The sequence below is a fragment of the Suricata suricatta genome, chromosome 5 (assembly GCF_006229205.1).
Source record: "Suricata suricatta isolate VVHF042 chromosome 5, meerkat_22Aug2017_6uvM2_HiC, whole genome shotgun sequence".
Lineage (NCBI taxonomy): Eukaryota > Metazoa > Chordata > Mammalia > Carnivora > Herpestidae > Suricata > Suricata suricatta.
In genome coordinates this window covers 76,309,487-76,332,944 of record NC_043704.1, presented here as the reverse complement: position 1 = coordinate 76,332,944, position 23,458 = coordinate 76,309,487, and the positions used below count along the sequence as shown (strand labels likewise).

The window sequence follows — 23,458 nt, the reverse complement described above, 5'->3', positions numbered from 1 at the left end:
TTTTTTCATATTTTTTTTCCTCCAGTCTCTTTTCATCTCCACTTCTATTACCATCACTATCTCTTTAGCACCAGAGTATCTTCTAGTCTGCTACTAGGGGCATCTTTTAACACAAAAGTGTTTTGGTGAAATTATCCCATTGCTTATAAGATGAAAGAAAACTCCTCAGGAAACCCTACAAAGAATTTCATCATCTGGCACCCCACTTTTTCATGCACTCATTTCCGTGTCCTTTGCTCCAGTCTTACATGCTTACTTGGAGTTCTACGGTTTGTCATGTTTATCCATAATTCCATGACTTTGCTGTGCTCCATGACTTAGCATACAGGATACAATTGCTGGACTTCTATTCTCAGAGTCTCAGGGCTACATGAAGAAATAAAATTAGCACTTGGGGACTGTAATTTATCCTACAGTACTTGGAAAATAATTCCTCACTTATGTTTTGAAATTCTTACCCTATTTTAAATAAATACATATAAATTAATTCCACTTATATTCTAAGCATTGTGTTGGGTTCTGGAAGGAAAGAAGAGGGAAGTATATAATCTATTTCCCTCAAAGAAATCACATACGAATAGGAAATATGAAAATACTTATAATGAATTACAATGCAAAACAAGAAGAGATATGTTTATAGACCAATGTATAAAGAAGGCCATGGAAATCCAAAGAATAAGTTGTCTCCGCTAGTCAGTCGATGTGGGTCCTGAGAGAGGGGGTGAGAATAGGCAGGGCAGGGAGCACAGAGAGTGGAGGCAAGACAAGCGTTCTGATCAAGCCTCTCTTTTATTGAGAAAATACCGCATCTTATAAAGCGTTCTGGGCGGGAAAACAAGGCAGCTGACCTAGGTCGGTTGCTAGGAAACAGGGTTAAGAGATTAAGGCTGGAGTAAAGGAGGAACCAAACTAAAGTTTTTAGCACAGCGACTGAGGGGCTGACACTACCCTGCCCGCAGGCAGTTGATCTTTGATCTTCTGGCTTCTCCTGACAGGGAGTGGCGCTTCCCTGCCTATAGGCGGCTAATCTCCGTTCTTCTGGCTCCCCACAATAAGTGAAATTTTAGAGGAGAAAAATTGTGCCTCCTGATAAATGTTATTTTTTTGATTCCTGGATCTTGCCATATAGTCTAGAAAATAATTGAAAAATCAATATATAGATGTTCGATGTAAATATTTAAATATACATTTATAATAGCATAAACACATACCATATATACTAAAAACATATTGCATCAATATCATAAATACATATAATCCATTTTGAGGTTTCATTTAATCAATGTCTTTAGGAAGTATCATAAGGGGAGTCTGTATTGGGAGATACAATCTATCTAACATAGTTCCTTCTGCTAACAAGAAACAAAGGGATATTGGCAAGCATTTAATACCCGTTTGAACAGATTTTCACACATAAAGGCTACAAATAAACTATTATAAACATTTTAAAAATTAGGAAATACTGTTCCCAAGAGCACTCCTTGAGAAAAATACTAGGTGAGTGTCTTTAGGCATCTGGAATGACTGGAGAGAGATCGTCATAAGAATTGGTGGGAGCATAACTGTAGGATTTAAGGGAAATGATGGTTGCAAGGAAAAAGTGCCATGTGCTATGATCATATAGTCTGACAATACAGATCCATAATGCCTAAATTCAGGAACAATACTGAGAGCATATATAATTTAGAATGAATTTTTATTATTTCACATCTATTAACTGGGAATCAAAGTTATCACTACAAATAGTTACTTGGAAACATGGAAAAGAAGGGAAAAAAGATTACAAACTAAATTTAATGAATATTCTACTGGAGAATAATAGAAAACAACTGAAAAGAACAAGGACCAAGATTTTCATGTTAAAAAATAAGAAAAAATTAAATTTTTTATAACAAAAAGAGTATAAAAGCTAAGGAATGTTGAAAAACTTTATATAAATATAACATTTACAATATGATAGATTCAAAAAATACTGATCATATCAGTAAATTTCAATAGATGTAATGCAAGTATTTTGGGGGTGCCGGAGTGGCTCAGTCAGTTAAGTGTCCAGCTCTTGATTTTGGCTCAGGTCATGATTTCACAGTTCATGAGATCCAGACTTGCCTGGCACTCTGTGATTGCAGTGCAGAGCCTGCTTAGAATTCTCTCTCTCTCTCTCTCTCTCTCTCTCTCTCTCTCTCTCTCTCTGCCCCTCCCCCACTCCCATATGCTCACACACACTCTCTCTCTCTCAAAATAAATAAATAAAAATCAAAAATAATTAAACAAATAAATAAAATGCAAGTATCTTCAGGTTGGCTAATAAAGGAAAATCCAACTCTTTTCTATGTTTAAGATATACAACTAAAAATAAAGATCTTTAGAAAGGTTGTCAATAAAAGAATGGACAAGTTATACCAGGAAAAATTATATTAAAATAAATTAAATTTTAAATAAAAACATAAAAAAGAAATAAGTAAAATTTTAAAAAGAATGTAACAATATTTTTCAAGGAGAAACCACAGGGTATGCTAGGAAATAGAAACATATTAATAGGAGACTTTAATTCATTTTTTTAAAATCCAAGGCAGATTATGAATTTAAAATCTATAGAAGACATGTACAATATAATCCATAAAATGGAATTTGTTAGATCTATTTGGAACTCTGAACTTCAACAGAAAATATAGCATCTTCTGAAGTGTATATGGAGTGTTAAAAAAATTTACCATATCTGAGGTGACAAACAAACCCTCTAGGAACTCTAAAGAACAGATATATTAAAAAAGATTTCACTGACTGAATCACAGTGGAACTAGAACGTAATAACAAAACTAGAAAACAAGAAGTCACTTTTCCCTAAAAGTATAGGCCATGTCGTTAAATAGCTACAGGGTCAAAGAGAAATACAAAATAGAATGACATATTTTGTTCAAAATAATAATAATGAAAATGTAATATTAGGAGCAGATAAAGCAAATATCAGATAAAAATCATCATTACGCCAATAAAAATAAAAAGTAGAAATGAGCCAAACTGACACAACAAAACATCCAGAAAAAAACAGCAAACTGAAGAAAATCCATGAGATAAAAAAGCAGAAGGTAAGAATAATGACGAAAGCTGAAATCAATGTTTATGAAGCAAAACATAGGATATAAACAGTAAGTGTAAAACTGTGTTTCTTAAGAAAAATACAAGCCACTCATTAACTTAACCTAATTAAGAAAAAAGTAGAAAGCAAATTCACAAAATTAGAAATGACAAGATAAAAACACCAAAATAGAGAATCTTTAAAAAGAGAACTACTTTGCTCAACTGTATACAAATATATTGAAGAACTGGAAAATGGATAAAATTTTGGAAAAATCTAATTTATAAACGTTGACCCCCCAAAAGAGAAAAATATTCAAATTACTATGGAAAATTTTTTTTATTTTAAAAATAAAAATTTGTTTGTCACCTCAGATATGGTAAATTTTTTTAATACTCCGTATACACTTCAGAAGATGCTATATTTTCTGTTGAAGTTCAGAGTTCCAAAAAAAAGCTTGCCAAGAAAAAGTAGATTTAGATATTTTCAGATGAGAATTTTACCAACTCGTAAGTATCAGATAATCCCAAGATGATTTTACCTTTTCAGATCATAATAAACTTTTTAAGTTCATTTCCTGATACAAATATAATATTGATCCTCAAATAACAAGCATTACATTTTTTAAAGGAAATTTTAGACTTATGTCATATATAAGTATCAGTGCAAAACCCAGGAATAAGAAGTTAATGAATAGACTTTAAAAACCTTTAAAAATATGATACATCTAAACCAATTGGGCTTATTCCAGGAAAGTGTCACTTAATATTAGGAATTCCTTTAATGGAATCCATCATATCATTAGACTAATGGAGAAAAAGCATATGATCTTATCCTTAAATGGCAGAAAAGGCATTTGACAAAATCTAACACTTACTATATTTTTAAAAGTACAACAAAATGAGAACTGACAGATGTTTCCTTAACATGGTATGTGTATGTGTGTATGTGTGAGTATTGTATGTATGCCTCTGCCCAAAGTCACTGTATCACCTAATGGTGACATATATGGGAAGTGTTCCTAAAGTGAGAAATAAAAAAACTATACCCATAATAGAAAACCCTTATTCTACTATAATTTAGAAATGTATTTAGACAAGAGAAAACATTTAGAGACATAAGAATTGGAAAGAAAGAGGTAAAACTATTTTTATTTACATATGACGAGTTGGAAAACAAAGATAATCAATGGAAAAACTACCATAACAAAACTCTTTTGATTAAAATACAAAGTGCATAAATGTAGAACACTAATAGTACTTGTATATTACAAGCAAAGATCAGATAGAGGACAGACCTCATTTATAATTGCATTAAAATAGGAAAATATCTAGGCATACAGTTGGCAAAGAAAGCTCATTACTCAGCCATAAAAAAGAATGAAATCTTGCCATTGGCAATGATGTGGATGGAGCCAGAAAGTATTATGCTAAGCAAAATAAATCAGTCAGAGAAAGACAAATACATATGATATCACCCATATATGGAATTTAAGAAACGAAACAAATGAAGGTGACAGGGGCGGAGAGAGAGGGAGACAAACCAAGATACAGACTCTTAACTATAGAGAACAAATTATGGTGACCAGAGGGACAGCAGTGGGGGGATGGGTGAAGTAGGTGATGGAGACGAAGAAGTACACTTGTTTTGATGAGCCAGGTGTTATACTATATGCCTGAAACTAATATTACACTATACTGTAACTGGAATTTAAAAACCTTATTAAAAAGCTCATATACAAGCATATATAAGAAAACCTTTAAGAATAATGCTGAAATGCAAAAAGTAGTTTGAACAAATGGAGGCTCATACTGTGTTCGTGCATCAAAAGACTCAAAAGCAGGAAAGATGGGAGTTCTTAAGTTAAATTAAAACTTAACACAATTGCAATAAAAATACCATCAGGGTTCTTTTTGGATCTAATGAAATTGATTACAAAATTAATTTGGAAAAAAAAAAATAGAAACTAGCATAGACTGAAAAACCCCAAGGAAAGAAGGAAGAAGAACTTTACCAAATATTTTTAAATTTCCCTTCTTTCCAGTAGTATAATAATAGCCCAGGGATAGACCAAAAATAAAACCACCATCACCACAACAAAAACAGTACAGAAATTTAAGAAATAGACATTAACTTTATTTAAAAAGCAGTCTCACATATTAGTGAGTGAAAGGATAAATTCTGTCTGAATAAATGACTTGGAGATATGGAGAAAAGAGATAAAACTGATCTCTTTTCAAACTATACATTATGATAAATTCTAAATGAATCAGAAATTTAAGTGAGAAAACAGATGAATCCATATAAGTACCGGAAGAAAACATTGGTGACTTCTGTTCAGAGATAGAGTAGATAAAGTCTTCCAAATTCTGATGCAAAATCCAAAAAATCTCATAAAAAAATAAGAAAAACCTAGATACATTTGATTGTTTACATTTTTAAGCTTCCATGGCTACAGATATCATAAAGCAAAGTGAAAAAGGAAAATAATAAATGAGAGAAGTGCTTGTTAGTTACATCAAAGTGTTGACAACTTTAATATATATTAAGAACTTTTAAAACTTGAGAGAAAGAAAGAACAAGGCTTAAGATGAAGTAAAAATAGTTCCTGAAAAAAACAAATGCAAATCATGCAAAATCACATGAAAAGATGCCACCCATTGTCACAAGAAATAGGCATATTAAAACCTACTGATATACTCTTCTTGTGTGTATTAAATTGGCAAAAATCCATTAAAGAGACAAAATAGTTTTGCTTCTAGATCTGTGTAGGGTAAATTTTCAGGAAATATGAAAGACCGAGAAATCACTTCAGACACGAAAAAGGGACGAAAACAGCAAAAGTCAGAGTATAGGAAGCTGCAAGACAAGTAACTCAGTTTCTCCAGTAAATAAATAGCAAGGTTTTGAAGGAAAAAAAAAAAAAAAAAAAAAAGGAGTTGAAAGGGGATCCTAAAGATTAAAGCAAAATAAGACATTTATTAAACTGGCACAATTTGGGGGAGTCCTGATTCAAATGCATGATTTGTTTAAAAAATACTGTATGTAAGAAACAATTGTGAATGTGAGCAGGCGCTACTTGGTGATTTTAAGTAATTATTGTGTACTTTTCAATATGAAGACGGTACTGTGGTTACATTAAAAGCGAGAGAGATTCTCATTTAAATATTTCATTGAAAGTATTTATCTTAGAATCACTAAATTCTATTCCTGAAACCAATATAACACTATAAAAAAAAGTATTTATTTTGGATTTACTTCAAAATGGTACAGGAATGAGAACCAAACAGAAGAAACAAGATTTGCCTAATTGCTGGTTCTTGTCTTTGCTGAGAGATACTTGGGAGCTTACTCTATATTCTATTTGGCTGATGTCTAAAATGTCCCATGATAAATTGAAGAAAAAAAGACTACACAGTGCAAGAAATAACAGATTCGATTTGGCAAAAGAGTAAATAAATTCATCATATGGGAAGACTAAGAAAATGATTTCAGAATATATCAAAAGAGATGGGGCACCTGAATGGCTCAGTTGGTTAAGCATCTGACTTCAGCTCAGGTCATGATCTCAGGGTCTGTGGGTTCAAGCCCTGCATCGGGCTCTGAGCTGAAAGCCCAGAGCCTGGAGCCTGCTTCAGATGCTGAATCTCCCTCTCTCTCTGCCCCTCCCCTGCTCACTCTCTGTCTCTCTCTCTCAAAATAAGATAAAAACATTAAAAATTTTTAAAAAGAAATAGATAACAGAATAAGAAATTATAGCATATAATCTAATGAGAGTGTAGTTGGAACAAATAGAACAGAAACAATCACTATTTAAATAAGGAGACAATGGGTGTTTTTCAATAATTTCTTGGAAATGGTAAAAAAATATTTTTCATATTTGGCAGTAATAACAAACTTTGACTGAAATAACTAGTACTGCATTGAAAGGTTAGGTGGGTTAAGAACAATTATTCTGTTAAGAGAGACCTATGTAAAATGGTTTACAGGCTTGAACATTCAGGGCATGTTCTTGGGAGGGCTTAATCCATGGCGTGGGCTCAATATCAGATACAGGTAAGGAACAAAATAAAAAATGAAATTGGGAAGGAGATTTGGGGCTACTCAGGGATGCTGTGTTCAAAATGTAATGCAAAACCCATATAAACTTATAAAGTATCTCTGAAGCTAGATTGTGAAGGTCTCATCCAATGAAAGCTAGAAAGGATTTTAGCAATTGATGATCTTAGGAGGTCACAAATCATAATTTTCTATTTTCTTCTTTTCTACCTTTCTCTTCACTTCCAACTACGTCTAAAAGTTGGAAATGGGTTAAGTGGAACTAATATGTCTGTACGAACTTCGCCATGAACTTGAAAAGTTGAGGATCTCTCTTAATCTAGACTTTTTATCTTATTTCGCATCTGGAATTAAAATCAGAGATGAAGCTTTCTCTACTCTATGGCATAGTAGCAAAGTGACCTTCAATGTCAGGATTGTTTTATTTAGAATTTATTTAGAATGACCTGTACACAATTTGCTTATGCAGATGTAATTTATTTATGCATTTTATAATTTTATTTTCAACAAGTTTATGTTTTACTCTTTCAAATTAAATTCAAAGGGCACATTCTGTGAGGTTTTTTTCAGGATTTATTTTCTTAATAGGAATTCCCATTCTTAGTCTCAGAGTAAATATTTAAATTTGTCTTATATATTTGAAAGGTGGAAAACAATGGGAAATAAGTAATAGCTCTTGCATTAAATATTTATCTATACCTTCTTAAGTTTTAAGAGAACAATAATTTAAAATTTTTTTCAAAGTATAATGATAACTCAAGATTAAAGATTAAAATTTTCAATCATCTGGGGTGCCTGGGTGACCAAGTCAGTTAATTGTCCAACTTTGGCCCAGGTCATGATCTCACGCTTGGTTCATGAGTTCAAGTACCACATGGGGCCTCTCTGCTGTCAGCACAGAGCCTGCTTCAGATCTTCTTGTCTCCCCCTCTCTCTGCCCCTCCCCTGCTCATGCTCTCGCTCACTTTCAAAATTAAATAAGCATTTAAAAAGTAAAATAAAATAATTTTTTCAATTTTCTGTTATAAAAATCATTGTTATCATTGAAATATATAGAATAAAGTGGCAGGGAAAAATAAATATTTTCACATATTTAGTATAAAAAGAGTTCAAAGTTTTGCAACTATTTTATTAGAAGAAAATTTATAAAAAATTATAGTAATTTTGCTTGGGAGAGCCACACATTACGTTAATTGCTCTTCTTTTGTCATATTTGAGAAAATAGCTTTGGTCCATTAATCCAAGTAGCTTTAACCCCTTCCTTATTTACTTTTGAAGCTTTCATAAAATTGTGAATTAGCGTATCACTTTAAACACTTTCTTGTTGCTTATCAACCCCTGTGGTTTCGTGTGTATGCCATCAAGATTTTTTGCTCTCAGGCAGGCATTCTCTACCTTCTCATGTTTACCCAGAGAAGGACATAGGTCTAAAATCCATTTTCATATTGTGGGTGCACAATTTTATCCATTATTTATTATATCAGGGATTCATAAACTTTTTTGGGTCATGGGCCACTTTGGTAGTTTGGTGAAACCCACAGTTTCCTTCTCATAATATTGTTTTTTTAAGTGGATAGTATTCGGAAGAGTTCAAAGGTTACCAATACCTAGAAACAGAACTACCAAAAAATGTAAAAGTAACTAGTAATATAACAACATGAATGCTTATTTATTAATATATAAAATAACAAGTTCTAAGAGACAAGTCTGAAAAATGACAATCATTTCAAGTAGTGCTGAACATAAAAGCAATTTCAAAGTTCTACAATGGCTGAAGAGTGATCTGAATATATCTGTGACTTCTATTTGTGACAAAGGTCTAGGTATTGTGCTGCTATTGTGATTTGTTCCCTGCATTCTTACTCATATTTTAATAAGAGGGTAATGAATATGAAGATGTAACATTTTCCCAGGGATCTATGGATCCCTGAATTATATTGGTATATGACTCCATATTTAAAAACTGACTTTCAGGCATATGACATGCATTACTTTATTTTCAATTATTGTAAAATATTTAGAAAAGAAAAATTTGTAATTCTGCTTTTGAAAAAAATTCCTAAGAGGTGGAAATGAAGGATGAATGAATGGTTGGGGGAAAATAAAAATGATCATAAAAAGTCAAACACAAATGTCTATGTCAGATCATATTAAAATGGAGCAAAGAACCACCTATTGGTTCCTATTTTGTATGATGCTTAACTTTTTCTCCACCTCAACTTGACACTAGCTTCATTTTCAGATGGATGTGCAAATTACTTCAATTCTCAGGGCAAAGTTAATTATGCTTTGAAGACCATTTTCCTAACTCAGTTCATTTGTTTAAAGCCTGGAGTTAATGAATGGTTTTCTCATTTATGCAAGTAAAACAAAGCAGCTATGATTATATCCCTGGCAAAATAGCATCTACTGTCTGACCCTTTAATAGAAGATATACTAATAATTGACCTGGAATTTCTCTAAAAACTGTTTTTCCCTCACTTCTTCACACGGCAACAAATACCTTGTAGAAACAAAAACAATACTAATACTCTATGTTTCTATTTACTTACTATAATCATTTTTACAACTGTTATTGCTTGAATTCTCATTAATATTTTGAGGTCAGCCACGCAACTAATGTTTTTCAGTCAGGGTTTTTATAGGAAACAGGCAGCGTCTGTGAAGTAAGAAAATTGAAGAAGGGTTTGTTCACAAGACTTTTAACAAAAGACTGAGTATAGGGGAATCTTAATGGATTTACACACTGCTCAGAAGAATTGGGGAAGGGAAGGGTTTTCAAAAGTCAGAGAGATGGTTCTGAACACTCAGATGGGTTGACAGAATCAGTGACCCTCAGTCAGGAGGAAATGACCTTGCAAGGCACAAGGCAGGGGATATTAATCTGACCTCACTTGCTACCCGTTGCCTACCCCAAACCAAAGCCAGAGAGCAAAGGAATTTTTTTTAATTTATTTAGGCTCATAGACTGGAAGTCAAATGAGACAAGGCAGAGATTGACTCTGGCAAGCAGACAGAAGACACCCAGCGTAATTATACATATTGTACAGATTCAGGTCAATGAACTTTGCTCCAGTACTGTGTTATTATAACCACTTAATTTAAAGAGAAGGACTCCATGGGACATACTCAGAAAAACCATTTTCATTCCCACCCGCACACACTCACACCCATTCAGTAGGAGTTGTTGTTTCCTACCTGTTGGATAAAAACAAAGAAGGTACCATGACTCTACTGTCCCATTAAAATAATAAAAACCCCTTTGGTCACAAACAACCATATTTCAATCATTTAACAACTCTTAAGTCTTAGCCCAAATTATAAATACGATTAAAGTCTCTCCTGTCCCCAGCTTAGGCCCCGTTCATGCTGTAAAGCTGAAGTGGGAAAGTGGTTGCTTATACCCAGTTTATCCTCATCCCTTCCCCTACTGTGGTGGGCCGCCTTCTGCCTCCCCAGTCTTGGGGAGGGCAAAGCAGAGAGATCAAGATGTGCCTCATACCAGCATGACCTGACTTTACTACTCTCTGGCCTCAGTAAATGTTCAAAGCTGATTCCTTATCATGGGATGTTTTTGTTAGGCCATCACATAACCTCTGTTGGGAACACTGTTATAAACATCCTTGCTTCTTGCAATGCTTCTCCCTTGGGAGGTCAGTTTGCCCCTCATCCTCATCTTCCTTTTCCAACTCCTTCATCTGACACCACCACCAGCCTCCCACTGAGGTCACCTGACCCATGACCCCTGGCAGCCAGCCCCTCAGGGAAGATGCCTCTTATAATTAACCTTGGCCAGCTCTACCCACACACTTACTCTGCATCTCCTCCACAGAAAACCCACGCCCTTGATTCCAGGCACTGAAACGGAAGCTGTTCCTTACAGAACCATCTCTTCATTTTTGCCTCAAGCACATTGTCACAGATTCTTGCTCTGTAGATTTTACTGACACTGTTCTCTCAGGCCTGCCGCTTCCACAGGCTTACGTCAAGCTAAGTTGTTTCCTTGAAGCCTGCCTTCTATAAGAGAGAATGGGAATAAAACATTCTCCATGAACTCACTCCACAGAAATTCTCCTTCCTCACCTATTCCACATCAGTCCTTTTATTGGATTCAAGCTGAGAAGATCAGCTTGTAGGAAACCCCTTTGCAAATACCGCATGAGTCTAGCATTTCACTTCGGAATGCAAGAGGAAATACGTGCCACCTACTTCTGTTTTTCCCTCAGCCTTTTGAGGCCACTGCTGAAACTGAGATAGGAAAAAAATCCCATTTTACCCCTCTGGTATATGTTGTTTTGTTTTTCCAATCCCTATTACACCCTAAGAAGATATTATCCTCATTTTATTTGCATATTTTCAGGGCGACAAAATGATTTTCCTGAGATTACCAGCTAGAACGTTAGATTGTTTAAGTCTAATGAATTTCCAGGTAAATAGCTGCTTCTGATGAAGAAATTGAATTTCTGTATGAATAAGACACATTTCCAAGGCCTGGAGCAGCAAGGTTCACTTAGAATATATGGATTAAATAAATAGCTTTAGAAAAATTATGCCAGTGAGTTTTTATCCCAAGCCAGACATAAAATCCAGACCATAGTTGAGAATAGCAACTGTGGTTTCATTTTGTCAGATCTGATTGCCCTTCTTGATGGCAGTCTCAATGATTAAAGATAAAAATCCTAACATTTCATTTTCCTTCTAATCAATTGCAAAGCAATACCGAGGCCAACCTAGATATATCAGGGTTTTTGCTATTTCTTTCCAGCTCTTATTTGGTGATGACCAAAGGAGGTAATTCAAGATGGGCTCCATTTCAGAGTAAGAAATACAGAAAAATGATACTGTTTGGTGCCCTATTTCCATGCTTCCTTCCTCCTAGTTGAAAAGCCTGGCAATACAATAAATAGGAAATGCTCTTAAGCATAATGATCTGGGGCCATTTTTCCTCACAACTGTCCTTCATTGCTGGCCTCTTATCACTTCATCTCAATAACACAGATTAAGACAGTCCCTTTTGCCTTTGCTCCCTAACCTAACTTGTATATTTAAAATATTTTCCACAAAGTGGCAATACTTGATTCTATGTATAGACTTTGATATGTATATCACCCACTCTCTCCAAAAAGATATTTTTTTGTAAATCTGCTTGCTGGATAGTAGTCCCAAAAGCTTCATTAGACCCTCAGAGAGGTTCATGAACCCAGCAAATGAAGATCCCTTTTGCCTCATCTTAGTACTTTATCGCAGTTTCCAAATCAAGCATGCCTGTGTTACTTTGCAGTGACTTCAATCTCATTATTTACTCTAGTGTTCATCGTGTATTTCTGAACACCTCTTCATACACCAATTCCTTGGGATAATACTTCAGAAGGTGGCATTATGCATAGACAGTACCATCATCATAAATTTAACAGAATCCATTTAAAATTGAATTACCACTTTGAAATAGAATTCCAAAAGTCATATGTCAACTTTCTGCTAAGCAAAGGAGCACTTTCTTCCATCCTCCTAAACATAACCCATTTAGTAAGCCTCAGATTTCCATGTAGAGGAACTCTAAGGAAAGACTGGCTTCTTGTCCCAACCCTGATCCACTCCTTCCAGAAGAGGAAGTAGTCATTCACCTAATAGGCCAATTTTTGAGGAGGAATTGAGCATGTTTGGTTATTCCCCTGTCTTCCTGCTGTTATTAGATAATCATGACTCGTTATATAAATCTTTCTGATCCAGGCAGGAATCTAAAGAAGCCCTTTCAAATTCAGGTGTAAAGCCACATCCTATGATCAGCTTGATCGCTAGTACAAATGACATTTTGAAATCCATGCATTGATCATATCTTATTTCTCTATTGTTTCTGAATGTAGACTCTGGAAAAAGAGACATTATATATTAGCCCCTAAAAACTACATCATCATTCACTGGTTGTGGTTCTTCATCCTAATATACTGGAATTTGAATTTAAAAGACTAATTGCTTGTTTTAAACATAACTCTATGGACTTTGATGATTTTCCTTTTCATTCTTTACAGGGCTTTGCTGAGTCCTTCATTTTAGTCGGTCCTTCCACATCAGGCCTTCCAAGTTCATATAGTTATATTTGTTCCTGTATAGTCATTTCTATTTATTTCTGTATGTATGTAATTTCTAACCCCAATGTAGAGCTCAAACTCATGACTTCGAGATCAAGAGTGGCATGCTTGTCTGACTGAGCCAGCCAGGTGCCCCCTCCTATAGTCATTTATTAAATCCTTAATTTTAAACTGTGATAGCCAAGATTGCCGAATTCAGGGGCCACCATTTGTTTTTTATTTCCATGTGCTCTGTAAATTCTTCCTGGAACCCTCAAGTTGGATGTGATCTCTTGTAGAATCCCAGGGCATTTTGAATCCCACTGTAAGATGCCTGTTGCTAAGCAAACAAGTTACCCTAAGCATAGCAGCTGAAGACGTTCATAAACATTTATGTTCTTGCATAGTTTCTGTGCATCAGACATCCAGAGAACTTTTGCCTGAATGTGTCTGGTTCAGGGTCTCTCTAAGTATTACAGTGAAGAAGTTGGCCAGGGCTGCAGTCATCTCAAGGCTGTACCAGGGCTGGGTTATCCATATCCAAAAGGACCCACTCAATATGGCTTAGTTCCTCACTGGTGGTTGGCAGGAGGCTTTAGTTCATTACCATATAACCTCTCTATATGGCTGTTTGAGTGTCCGTAGGAAGTGGCGGATGACTTCTCTAGTGTGAGATCCAACAAAGCAGGGCAGAAGCTGCAATATATTTATAACATAGCTTTGGACATCACACATTAATCATGATATGCTATAGGTTACAGAAGTCAGCCCTTCTCAGGGCTAGAAGGAGATAGCATTATGGTAGTATTATTGGGGTTCATGTTGGAGCTTGGCTACTGTATTCATCTAAGCCCTATAATATAGTAACTTAATTCTATGTCTTACTAATCTAAATTACTGAACTATTTAAAAGAACATCCCCTGTTACCCATTACTAAATTCTTCCTTTTTGCATATTACTCAAAGTTGCTGGAGTGGCATGTCCTTTTTGACAGAGCCTAGGATTCTATTACCCACTGAAGATGTACCAGCAAATCAGGGGCGCCTGGGTGACTCAGTCAGTTAAGCATCCAACTTCAGCTCAGGTCACGATCTTGCAGATTGTGAGTTCGCACCCTGTGTCAGGCTCTATGGTGACAGCTCAGAGCCTGGAGCCTGCTTCACATTCTGTGTCTCCCTCTGTCTCTTTGTCTCTGTCTCTGTGTCTCTCTCTCTCTCTGCCCCTCCCCTGCTCACACTCTCTCACAAAAATAAATAAACATTTTAAAAATAGAAAAGATATACCAGTAAATCAGGCTGTTGTTTTTAGGAATCATTGTTGACACACTGATTCTTAGGGTTCTTGGCTTGGAACTCAAAATCAAAAGCAGGATCAGTAAAAGCTGTCAACAATTGGGAGAGAGTGTTTCAGTTCACATAAAACAACTATTAAAGCCAATGAGGTTTCAGCTCACCAAATAAGCCTTAAAATGTTAAAGCCTTGGTTATCATATGGAGCATGTTTTCATACCATGATGTAATTAAATAACAATAGGATAACCAAAAATGAAGGTGCAAACCCCAACATTTCATTAGAACAGCATTATCTGGACCCAATACCATATATGGAAGGAATAAGAAAAAATTATAGGACAACCTCATTAACAACTGTTGATACAAATTTCTACCAAAAAATTTAGCAAAACAATTCCAGTAATGTATTAAAAAGACAATATAGCTGTATCATGTTGGGTTCATCACAAAAATACAATATAAGGTTGATTTGCTTTGGAAAAACAATTCACACAGTTAATATGGGTGCCTCGGTGGCTGGGTTAGTTCAGCGACCGGCTCTTAGTTTTGGCTCAAGTCATGATCCTGGAGCCATGGGATCAAGCCCTGTGTTGGGCTCCACACTGAGCATGGAACCTGCTGAAGATTCTCTCTCCCTCCGCTCCTCTCCCCCACTCATACTGCGCTCGCTTGTTTGCTCTCTCTCTCTCTCTCTCTCTCTCAAAACAAACACACAAACAAACAAAAACAGTTAACAGATTGAAGAGGGAAAGCTACATCACTCAATAGATGCATGAAAGCACTTAGTAAAAGTAAACATCTATTCATGATCAAAATCACTGGTAAACCAATAATAGAAATAGAAGGAAGCTTGTTTTAACCAAGTAAGGGACACGTGTTGAAAAACCTGCAGGACATACTTTTAAATGGTGCCACAACAAAAACAAATCCAATAAACTCTGAAAGTTCTTTATGGAGAAAATTATAAAAATTCTTGAGAAGCCATGAAAGATAACCTTAGTAAAAGATTTTAGATAGCAAGATTCGATATCATAAAAATTTTAATTCTCTCCTACATATTTATACCTTAGATGCAATACAATTCTAGGTAAAACTGCAAAAAGATTTTCCATGAAACTTAAGTTGAATCTAACACTTAAAAATAATTGGGCATGAATATAAAAAAATATGACCTTTGTCACATTCCATAAATAAAAATAATTTCAAAAGCATTAAAAACATAAATGTGAAAGAACTGCAAAAAGATTGTAGGATGAAATAGGAGAATGCCTTCATAACATTAGAGCAGAGCCACTAATAAAGAGCAAAATATTGATAAATTTTAAAACAACATTAAAGATTTTCATAAAAGACACAATAAAGACTAACCACAATTGGGAAAGGATATTTGCATATAACCTACAAAATGTAATATTCTGAACTGTTGTATCCCTCCTACAAATCAATATTTACAAGAAAAACTAACCAATAGAAAACAGGCAACATCCAAAGGAACATCCAAAAGGAAAAATTCAAATAGCCAATAAACAAATGAAAAGGGCACATCCAAAAGGAAAAATTCAAATAGCCAATAAACAAATGAAAAGGGGAGACACTTATTCAAAGGAAGCAAATTAAAACCACAATGAGATACAATTACAAATACATCAGAATGGCAAAACTGAAAGGAAGGGTTGGTCTAGATTTGAAACAATAAGAACTGTCATATATGGCTCTTGGGCATGTAAATTGCTACAAGTTTGGAACAGTCTGGCACTATGTAATATAATTAAGTATAGGCACAGCTGACAATTCTACTTCTAAAAGTATACTTTAGAGAAATCTTTAAGTATGCATTAAAGGCATCTACAAAAAAATTTTCAGCTGACTAATACATAAGGACAAAAAGCAAAACTCAAATTTCTATCTATGATAGAATATCTAAATAAACTGTTGTATATTAGTACAATAAAATATTATACAGCTGTGAAAAATAAAATGCATATATCAAAATGGACAAATCTTAAAACACAAAATATTTGCTGAAAGAAGAATAATTCATACATGATTTCTTTAACTAAATTTTAGAACCATCCTTACTAAACAAGGGAGTTTTGAATAATACCTATAAATTATAAGGAAAAGCAAGAGAATTATTAAACCAAAATTCAGGCTATAGATTACCTCTGGGACCAAGTCATGAAAGAGATGCAGTGTGGAAGCAGGAACACTTAGGAGTTGTAAAGGACCAGTAATATTCTATTTCTTAATTTGGTACCAACAGGAATGTTCATTTTATTTTTCTTTAAACTGAACATAGATAAATGTATATAGAATATTTTGTATATGTGAAGTGATTGCCATAAAAAGTTTAAATACAAGTTTTCTAACTGATGTTTTAGAATATAAAAATTTTTGCAAAAAGTGACTTATCAAAGAATATAAATGTTTTAAAAATCCTATTTAATACAGGAGGTATATTTTAGTGTGAAGTTTAGTTCATATTTAAAATGATCAATCCATTCACATTGTATTAGTTTGGCAGGTATTTTGTATCCTTCAACTATTTCAGAATTTTAGAATGGAAAAAGTTAGATTGGATAAGCCATGTCATACCATTGTTTTGTCACAAGAGGGACTAGGTAGTCAGAAAGTACAGCTTTCCCCTTTGGTCTTAAGCATATTTATTTCACTGTCTTAATATTTATGTTTTACACACTGTTTATTCCCGTACGTGTATATGTTATAGAGTTTAGTACTGTGATATATATTTCCTATCAGCAAAAATGTTAAGATAAATAGTAGCTTGCCATTTTGCTTCTAAATGGATGGAGACTGTGTAGAAATAATTTACTGAGCTATGATCATGTTTTTGGTATATCTGCTTTAGAGGAATAATTGTTTTCATTTGCAGTAGTGTTAAAAATTATAAATACTGGATGGCTTTCACATGTATTTACTTTATTTTTTTATTTGATTTCAAGATACATGTGAGCATTTGAAAGGGATCCCAAATTTTAGAAAATGAATCAGAGTAGTTATGGATCTGTGGCTAGAACAAAAACATTCATATACACCTGGCCAGTGGTTTTCAAATGCTGCTCTAAATACCCTTAAGTGTTTCTGGAAGTTCTTTCAGGAGCCATCATATACGGAGAAAGAGGGGCGCTTTTTACTGAGAGTGGTCTTCACTTAACATTCTAGGTATTGATCTCTTTTATAAAGCTTTTACTTGTAGAAATGGCAACTACAAATTGTTTGAAAACCAGCAGGCAGAACTTATAAGAAAGAATAGTAGAATCAGTTAAAATGTGTAAAAGGATTTCAGGTGTGTTATCTCATTTAGCTTTTTCAAGTAATGGGAGCTTTCACAGCTAACGCATGTCTTAGTCACCACTCTATCCCTAGTGCAGAGAGTAAATACATATGGTTGTGCATAAAGCAATCAAATACTATTTAACAAATAAGTATGGTAAATAAAGAACCAGACCGGGAAGATAGAGCAAGTGTTATCTAAATCTCATTAAAAAGGGAAGACAAGCTCAGAATGACAGCAGTCTTACAAATGCTCACACCATCAGTTACGTACAAGAATCAAATAGAATCTGAGTCTTTCATGTCCTGGTTCCTAATCAAATCTTGGGGAAAGAACATGGAATGAGGAAAGAAGGATGGAAAAAAATTATTTTGCTTTCCACCATTCTACAGCTGCCTCTTATTTGAGCAGAGAAAGATCAACTGTAGTAAAGAAAGAAAAAGAAATGCTCTTTTCACTTATTGTTACTTTATTTTTGAAAACATGCATTGGTACTATGAACCAGTAAATGTTCTGTTCTGATTTGTGATGATGCATGAGACCATCATGTTTTCTATTAAAAAGGCAGAAACAGGGGCTCATGGGTGGCCCAATCAGTTAAGCGTCCAGACCTTGATTAACACTCAGGTCATGATCTCACTCTTCGTCAGCTGAAGCCCACAACAGACTCCCCCCTCCCCCCATGCACTTGCTTGCTCTCTCTTTCTCAAAATAAATAAAATTTTAAAAAATAAGTTAAAAAGCAGAAGTGTTACTTTTCCTGCCACCATCCATCCCACAGGTGCTCTGGGAGGTCAGTGCACATGTGTGGCACCACTCTTTTTCCCAGATGCCATTTCCTTCCCCTTCTGAACGAGTCCTTTAAACACCTGGAAGGGGCTGGTTTCTCACTTCCTCTTCTTACTTGTCTGGCCCTTCTCCTGAGCACTCTCTTCCACCCTGAGATGGCTTCTATCTTACCCCTTTTCTGGAGTTACGATGGGGGTAGTCAGTAGAGGAACTGAAGAGTTCAAAGAATAAAAAATTATATCAGTCTATTTGTTTTATATATATAAGTGAATTACCCTTAGACATAACTCTAAATCACACAAGCATATTCCTACTTTATAGCTATGGTAATGAATTACCTAAAACTTCTAGACTTAAAACAACACAAATTTATTACCTTACAATACTGTAGGTCAGAAGTCCTGTACAACAGTCACCGTATGTCATTCTAGACAACTTTTCTCTGTCTCTTTTTCAGTAAAGTGCAGCCATATAATTGATCACTGACCACTGGATAGCCTCTCAGTTTCTCCCTGCTAGTGGCTCAGTGCTCTCATTCTTCCCATCTGCCAGCTAGACACACAAGTCAAGAGGTCAGCATGCCGCACTCCTCGGAGACTCTAGAGAATAATTCATTTTCTGTTCATTCAGATTGTTGGTAGAATTGAGTTCATTTTTGTTGTAGGACCGATGTTCTCATTTTCTTCTGAGAACTTCTAGAGGTCACAGCATTTCTTGGTTCTTGATCCTCTCCTTCCTTATCAAGGCCAGTAGTGATGGGTTAAGTCCTTTTCAATTTGCAGCTCTCTGACCCGTTCTTCTTCAATCATCTTCCACTTTGAAGGAGGCTGAACTAGACTGGGCCAACCCGGAGAATCCAGAATAATCCTCTCATCTCAGGGTCCTTATTGATCCTACCTGCAAAGTCTCTGTTTTTATGTAAGGTGACATTTATAGATTCTGTGGGTTTTGGTGTGAACAACTTTGAGGAGGCCTTATTCTTACTACCACAAGGAAAATAACTGCTTAAAATAAAAGTCTATAAATTTACTTACATGAATAAAACAAAATAGAAAAGAGACATTTTTCACAACAGTAATTATTTATAATGATATCAGAATACCTAAAGCATAACTGATATACATCATTTCCCTATGATTCTTCAAGATTAATTTTATGCTAATTTGACAGATAACATGTTTCTTCTTTGATTATCAAGTCCAAAACAAAAAAGGCAGTCAATGTAGCATCAAGAAATCCAGAGGTACAAATGATAGACACCGCTTAAGAAGTATGTTTAAAAAACATTTTTTAATGTTTATTATTTTTGAAAGAAAGAGAGTGCATGAGTGAGAGACAGAAGGAGGGAGACACAGAATCTGAAGCCATCCCCAGGCTCTGAGTTGTCAGTGCAGAGCCCGACACAGGGTTCTAACTCACGAACTGTGAGATCATGTGAGCTGAAGCCAGACACTTAACCAACTGAGCCACCCAGGCGCTCTTTAAGGAGGTCTGTCTTTCAGAAATATGAAGAACAGAGGTAGAGGTATGGCTGGGTTAAGGATAAGCACTAAAAATTTTTTTCTCAGCTTTCCCCCCACTGAGCTAACTTGTCTAGCAGACAACCTTGTAAGACCATACATACAATGCTATCTGCACTGATTAGCAAAACTAAGGGCCAACTTGGAAAGGAAGATGGATGTTAAGTAAAACCCATAACAAGGTCTCATTCCTACAATATCATTTGGGAATAAGACCCATATGAGGTTCAATGTCTATTTTTATCATCTTTGTCTACACAGTACAAACCATAGTGCCTGGCTTATCCAAAGCATTAAGTAAATATTAACTACCACCAAATCTATTGTTTTAATTACAATCGAGCAGTATTTATAGAATGTTCTATGTGTAAGATGCAGCAATAAAAATCCCCAGTATTTCCATTATTCTCTATACTTTTCAGAGTTTTTAAATAATTTACATAATAGGTATATGAGGAACACTGATAATTAAGGCAAAAATCTGGCATCAATGAAAATGAGAGATTTTTTCCTTCTACTTATTTTCATTAAATCATTACCCATCTGTGAGTACTTAATGATAGGTTTTTGAAACCAAAGACTGTGTCTGATTTATCAATCCCAAGACAGTCACAAAAATAACCTTATATATAGTACTTACATAATAAATTATAATAGGAAAAAATAATAGATATTGAAGTTTTCATGAACTTTTGGTGTTTAAGTTGTGTAGCATATATTTATAATATAATGCAAATAATTAGAATAGAAACTATTCAAAATGTTCTGAAACAAATCTTTTAAACTCTTTAAGCTGTTGAAAATAAAGTTGTCTCTATCTTCATTAGGAAGACTCAAAAGTTCTCATAGCTCCACGGCCAGTGAAAGTTATGTACTAAGCACTCTGAAACCTCCCCTGTTAGGGGTTTGATTTAATGGAACTAAGGAATGGCAATAACAAGTCAAATTAAAATGTTTTTTCTTCCTAAAGAGAGAATTGATAGAACATACAAGCTAGAAGGCCTCCTGTAGGATTTTTAAACTTTTTTTTAATTATTAAGCTATTTTTTTTTCCGAACAATATTTGGCACAGAGACTGTGTAACAGACATAGACCGTTGGGTGCAAAGTGTCTCTGGGTAAAACCTGAGGGAAGACATGAGAGGCACAGTCACTTTACATTCAGTGTTGGAATCAGCACTTTTTCTTCCCCCACTACCATTTTCCCCTGGAAGAATGATTTTGAGGCAGAGATTGAGGAAAACCACTGACCTACTTCAATCTTCTTCCATTATCATATGAATACATCAACATTTGAAGAGAGGAAGGGACTTATCCAAGCTAAACACCTAGCAGATTGATAGGCTAATAAGACCCAACTTTTCATCTGTCCTGTTTGATTTTGGATAAGTCATTTAATTTCTCTAAACTTCTGATTCCTCAGATATAAAGTGGAGGTAGTTGTACCCACTTTGACAGATGTTGAAAGAACAAGAGATAGTGTCTGGCACATAGTGGGTGCTGATGAATGGTAACTGTCATATGTAAACCACATCCCAAAGAGTGTGCTCTGATCTCCAAGAAATAAAGGAGCAGACGTCATTAATTAATAACCTGGACTTTGGCTTAAAAATGTTCCACTTGGTTTATTTCAGGAAAGTAGTAGATCATCCAAAAAGGCGATTTGGTATCCCTGTGGATCGGATCGGTGGAAACCGTCTCTCCAATTCCAGAGGCTAATTGATTCCAGCTGTGAGTACAATTTGACAAAATAACAGTATATACACAGACTTCTGATTAACGTTTCCCCATGGGCTAATTGATCTGTTTTGATTTATAAACTGCCCTTCTGATTTCCTAGCTTATAAAATCACTTTTTCAACATTTCTGTACTCAATAATATATTGATGCCAAATAATTTAAATGGCATTAAAGAATCAAAAGGATGTCCTAGATATACTTCACCATAAAAGAGATTCAGTTATTTTCACAGATTCTTAATTATTGAATATTAATATGTGAACAATGGTTAAAATTCTAATTGATGTAATAAATCACCTTCAGATATACATAACTATGTAGTTATCCCTCTATTAAGAAGACACGTTTCTGTGACACACACCATTTTGTTGCCAATAACTACATTCCCAAAATTATGATAACTTGGAACATAGGACAGAGAATGATGTAGCGAAAGAGTATAGCCATAGAATCAGAACACCTAATCTAAATCCTGGTTCTGTCATTCATTATCTTGTTTCCATCAAGACAGCTTATTTCTCTACATCTTGTACACTTAGATGATAACATAGTGATTGTATTGTGACACATAATGTGGTATTGTGAATATTAAATTAGATGCATGTAGTAATTCTAGAATGTATTGGACCCACAGTACGTGCAAGTGATAACATCTTAGATTATAGTTCTGAAAATTTACTCTGCGCCAGACCCTATACCTAGTGCTGTGCACATATTGCTTCATTTAATCATCCTGTTCCATAAAGTAGGTCCTATTACTCTCTCCAGTACCTTGAGAAACAGTATATAGTACAAGGGATAAAATTTCCAGTTAGAGAGGTTAGCTTTGTAGTCAAGTCCCAGTTCATCTGTCCGTTAGCATGGGGCCTTATTGAAATTCTGAAATCCCCCTCCATAAAATGAGGGAGATAATAAATTCTATCACATTAGATTGTCCAGGGGACCAAATCTATTGATATACATTACATATTTAGAATAGTGTCTGACATGTAGCACTCAATATTATTATTTTTTATACAAATAAGTACAAAGCTTAGATACATTAATTAATTCACAATGCCATATAGCTAGCAAGTGATGTAAGTAGCACTCAAATCCAGAAAACTCAAATTTTGAGCCTATATTTTTACAAGTACATTTAGCCATACATATTATATTTATTAAACTCTAAATGTTAAACAAAATCTAGGCAATATATTTTTTGCCAGGAAAAGCTACAGAGAATGCATCCTACCTCCTAAGCAGATGAGACAACCTGGAACTGATTTTTTTTTTAACAATTTCAAGCTACAGAAGAGAAAGCTCTGTTTTTATTTCTCTCAAGATGATTCTTAAAAACCAAAGATGTGGAGTCCCCAAAGAGCAGCACATTAGCCCTGAACCTCTCAATTTAAACCGTGCCTGTTTTGCTCTTCATCAAATGCCCTAAACCACAATGAGAAGTCAATGTTTTACTTCAACTTTCTTATTCTCAGAATGATTTACTTAAAATAATCTTTCTTTGTACACGGAGCCCTTGATCAATGAAGTTTTGAAGTTACTGAATGCCCACTAATATAGAGGGACTTAATGAATACTGTGATGAATGGTGCATTTTGAGCAGTACCATCTTCAAAACA

The 23,458-nt window shown here is 34.8% G+C and overlaps 1 protein-coding gene across 1 annotated transcript in view; it reads left to right on the top strand.

Moving 5' to 3' along the window:
• Positions 1-23,458, top strand: part of OSTN (osteocrin) — a 30,087-nt gene that overhangs the window by 4,442 nt on the left and 2,187 nt on the right. Inside the window, exon 3 of the mRNA XM_029940795.1 lies at positions 21,734-21,830. Coding sequence (XP_029796655.1) covers positions 21,734-21,818 — 85 coding nt within the window. The 3' untranslated portion in view covers positions 21,819-21,830. The remainder of the gene's footprint in view (positions 1-21,733; positions 21,831-23,458) is intronic.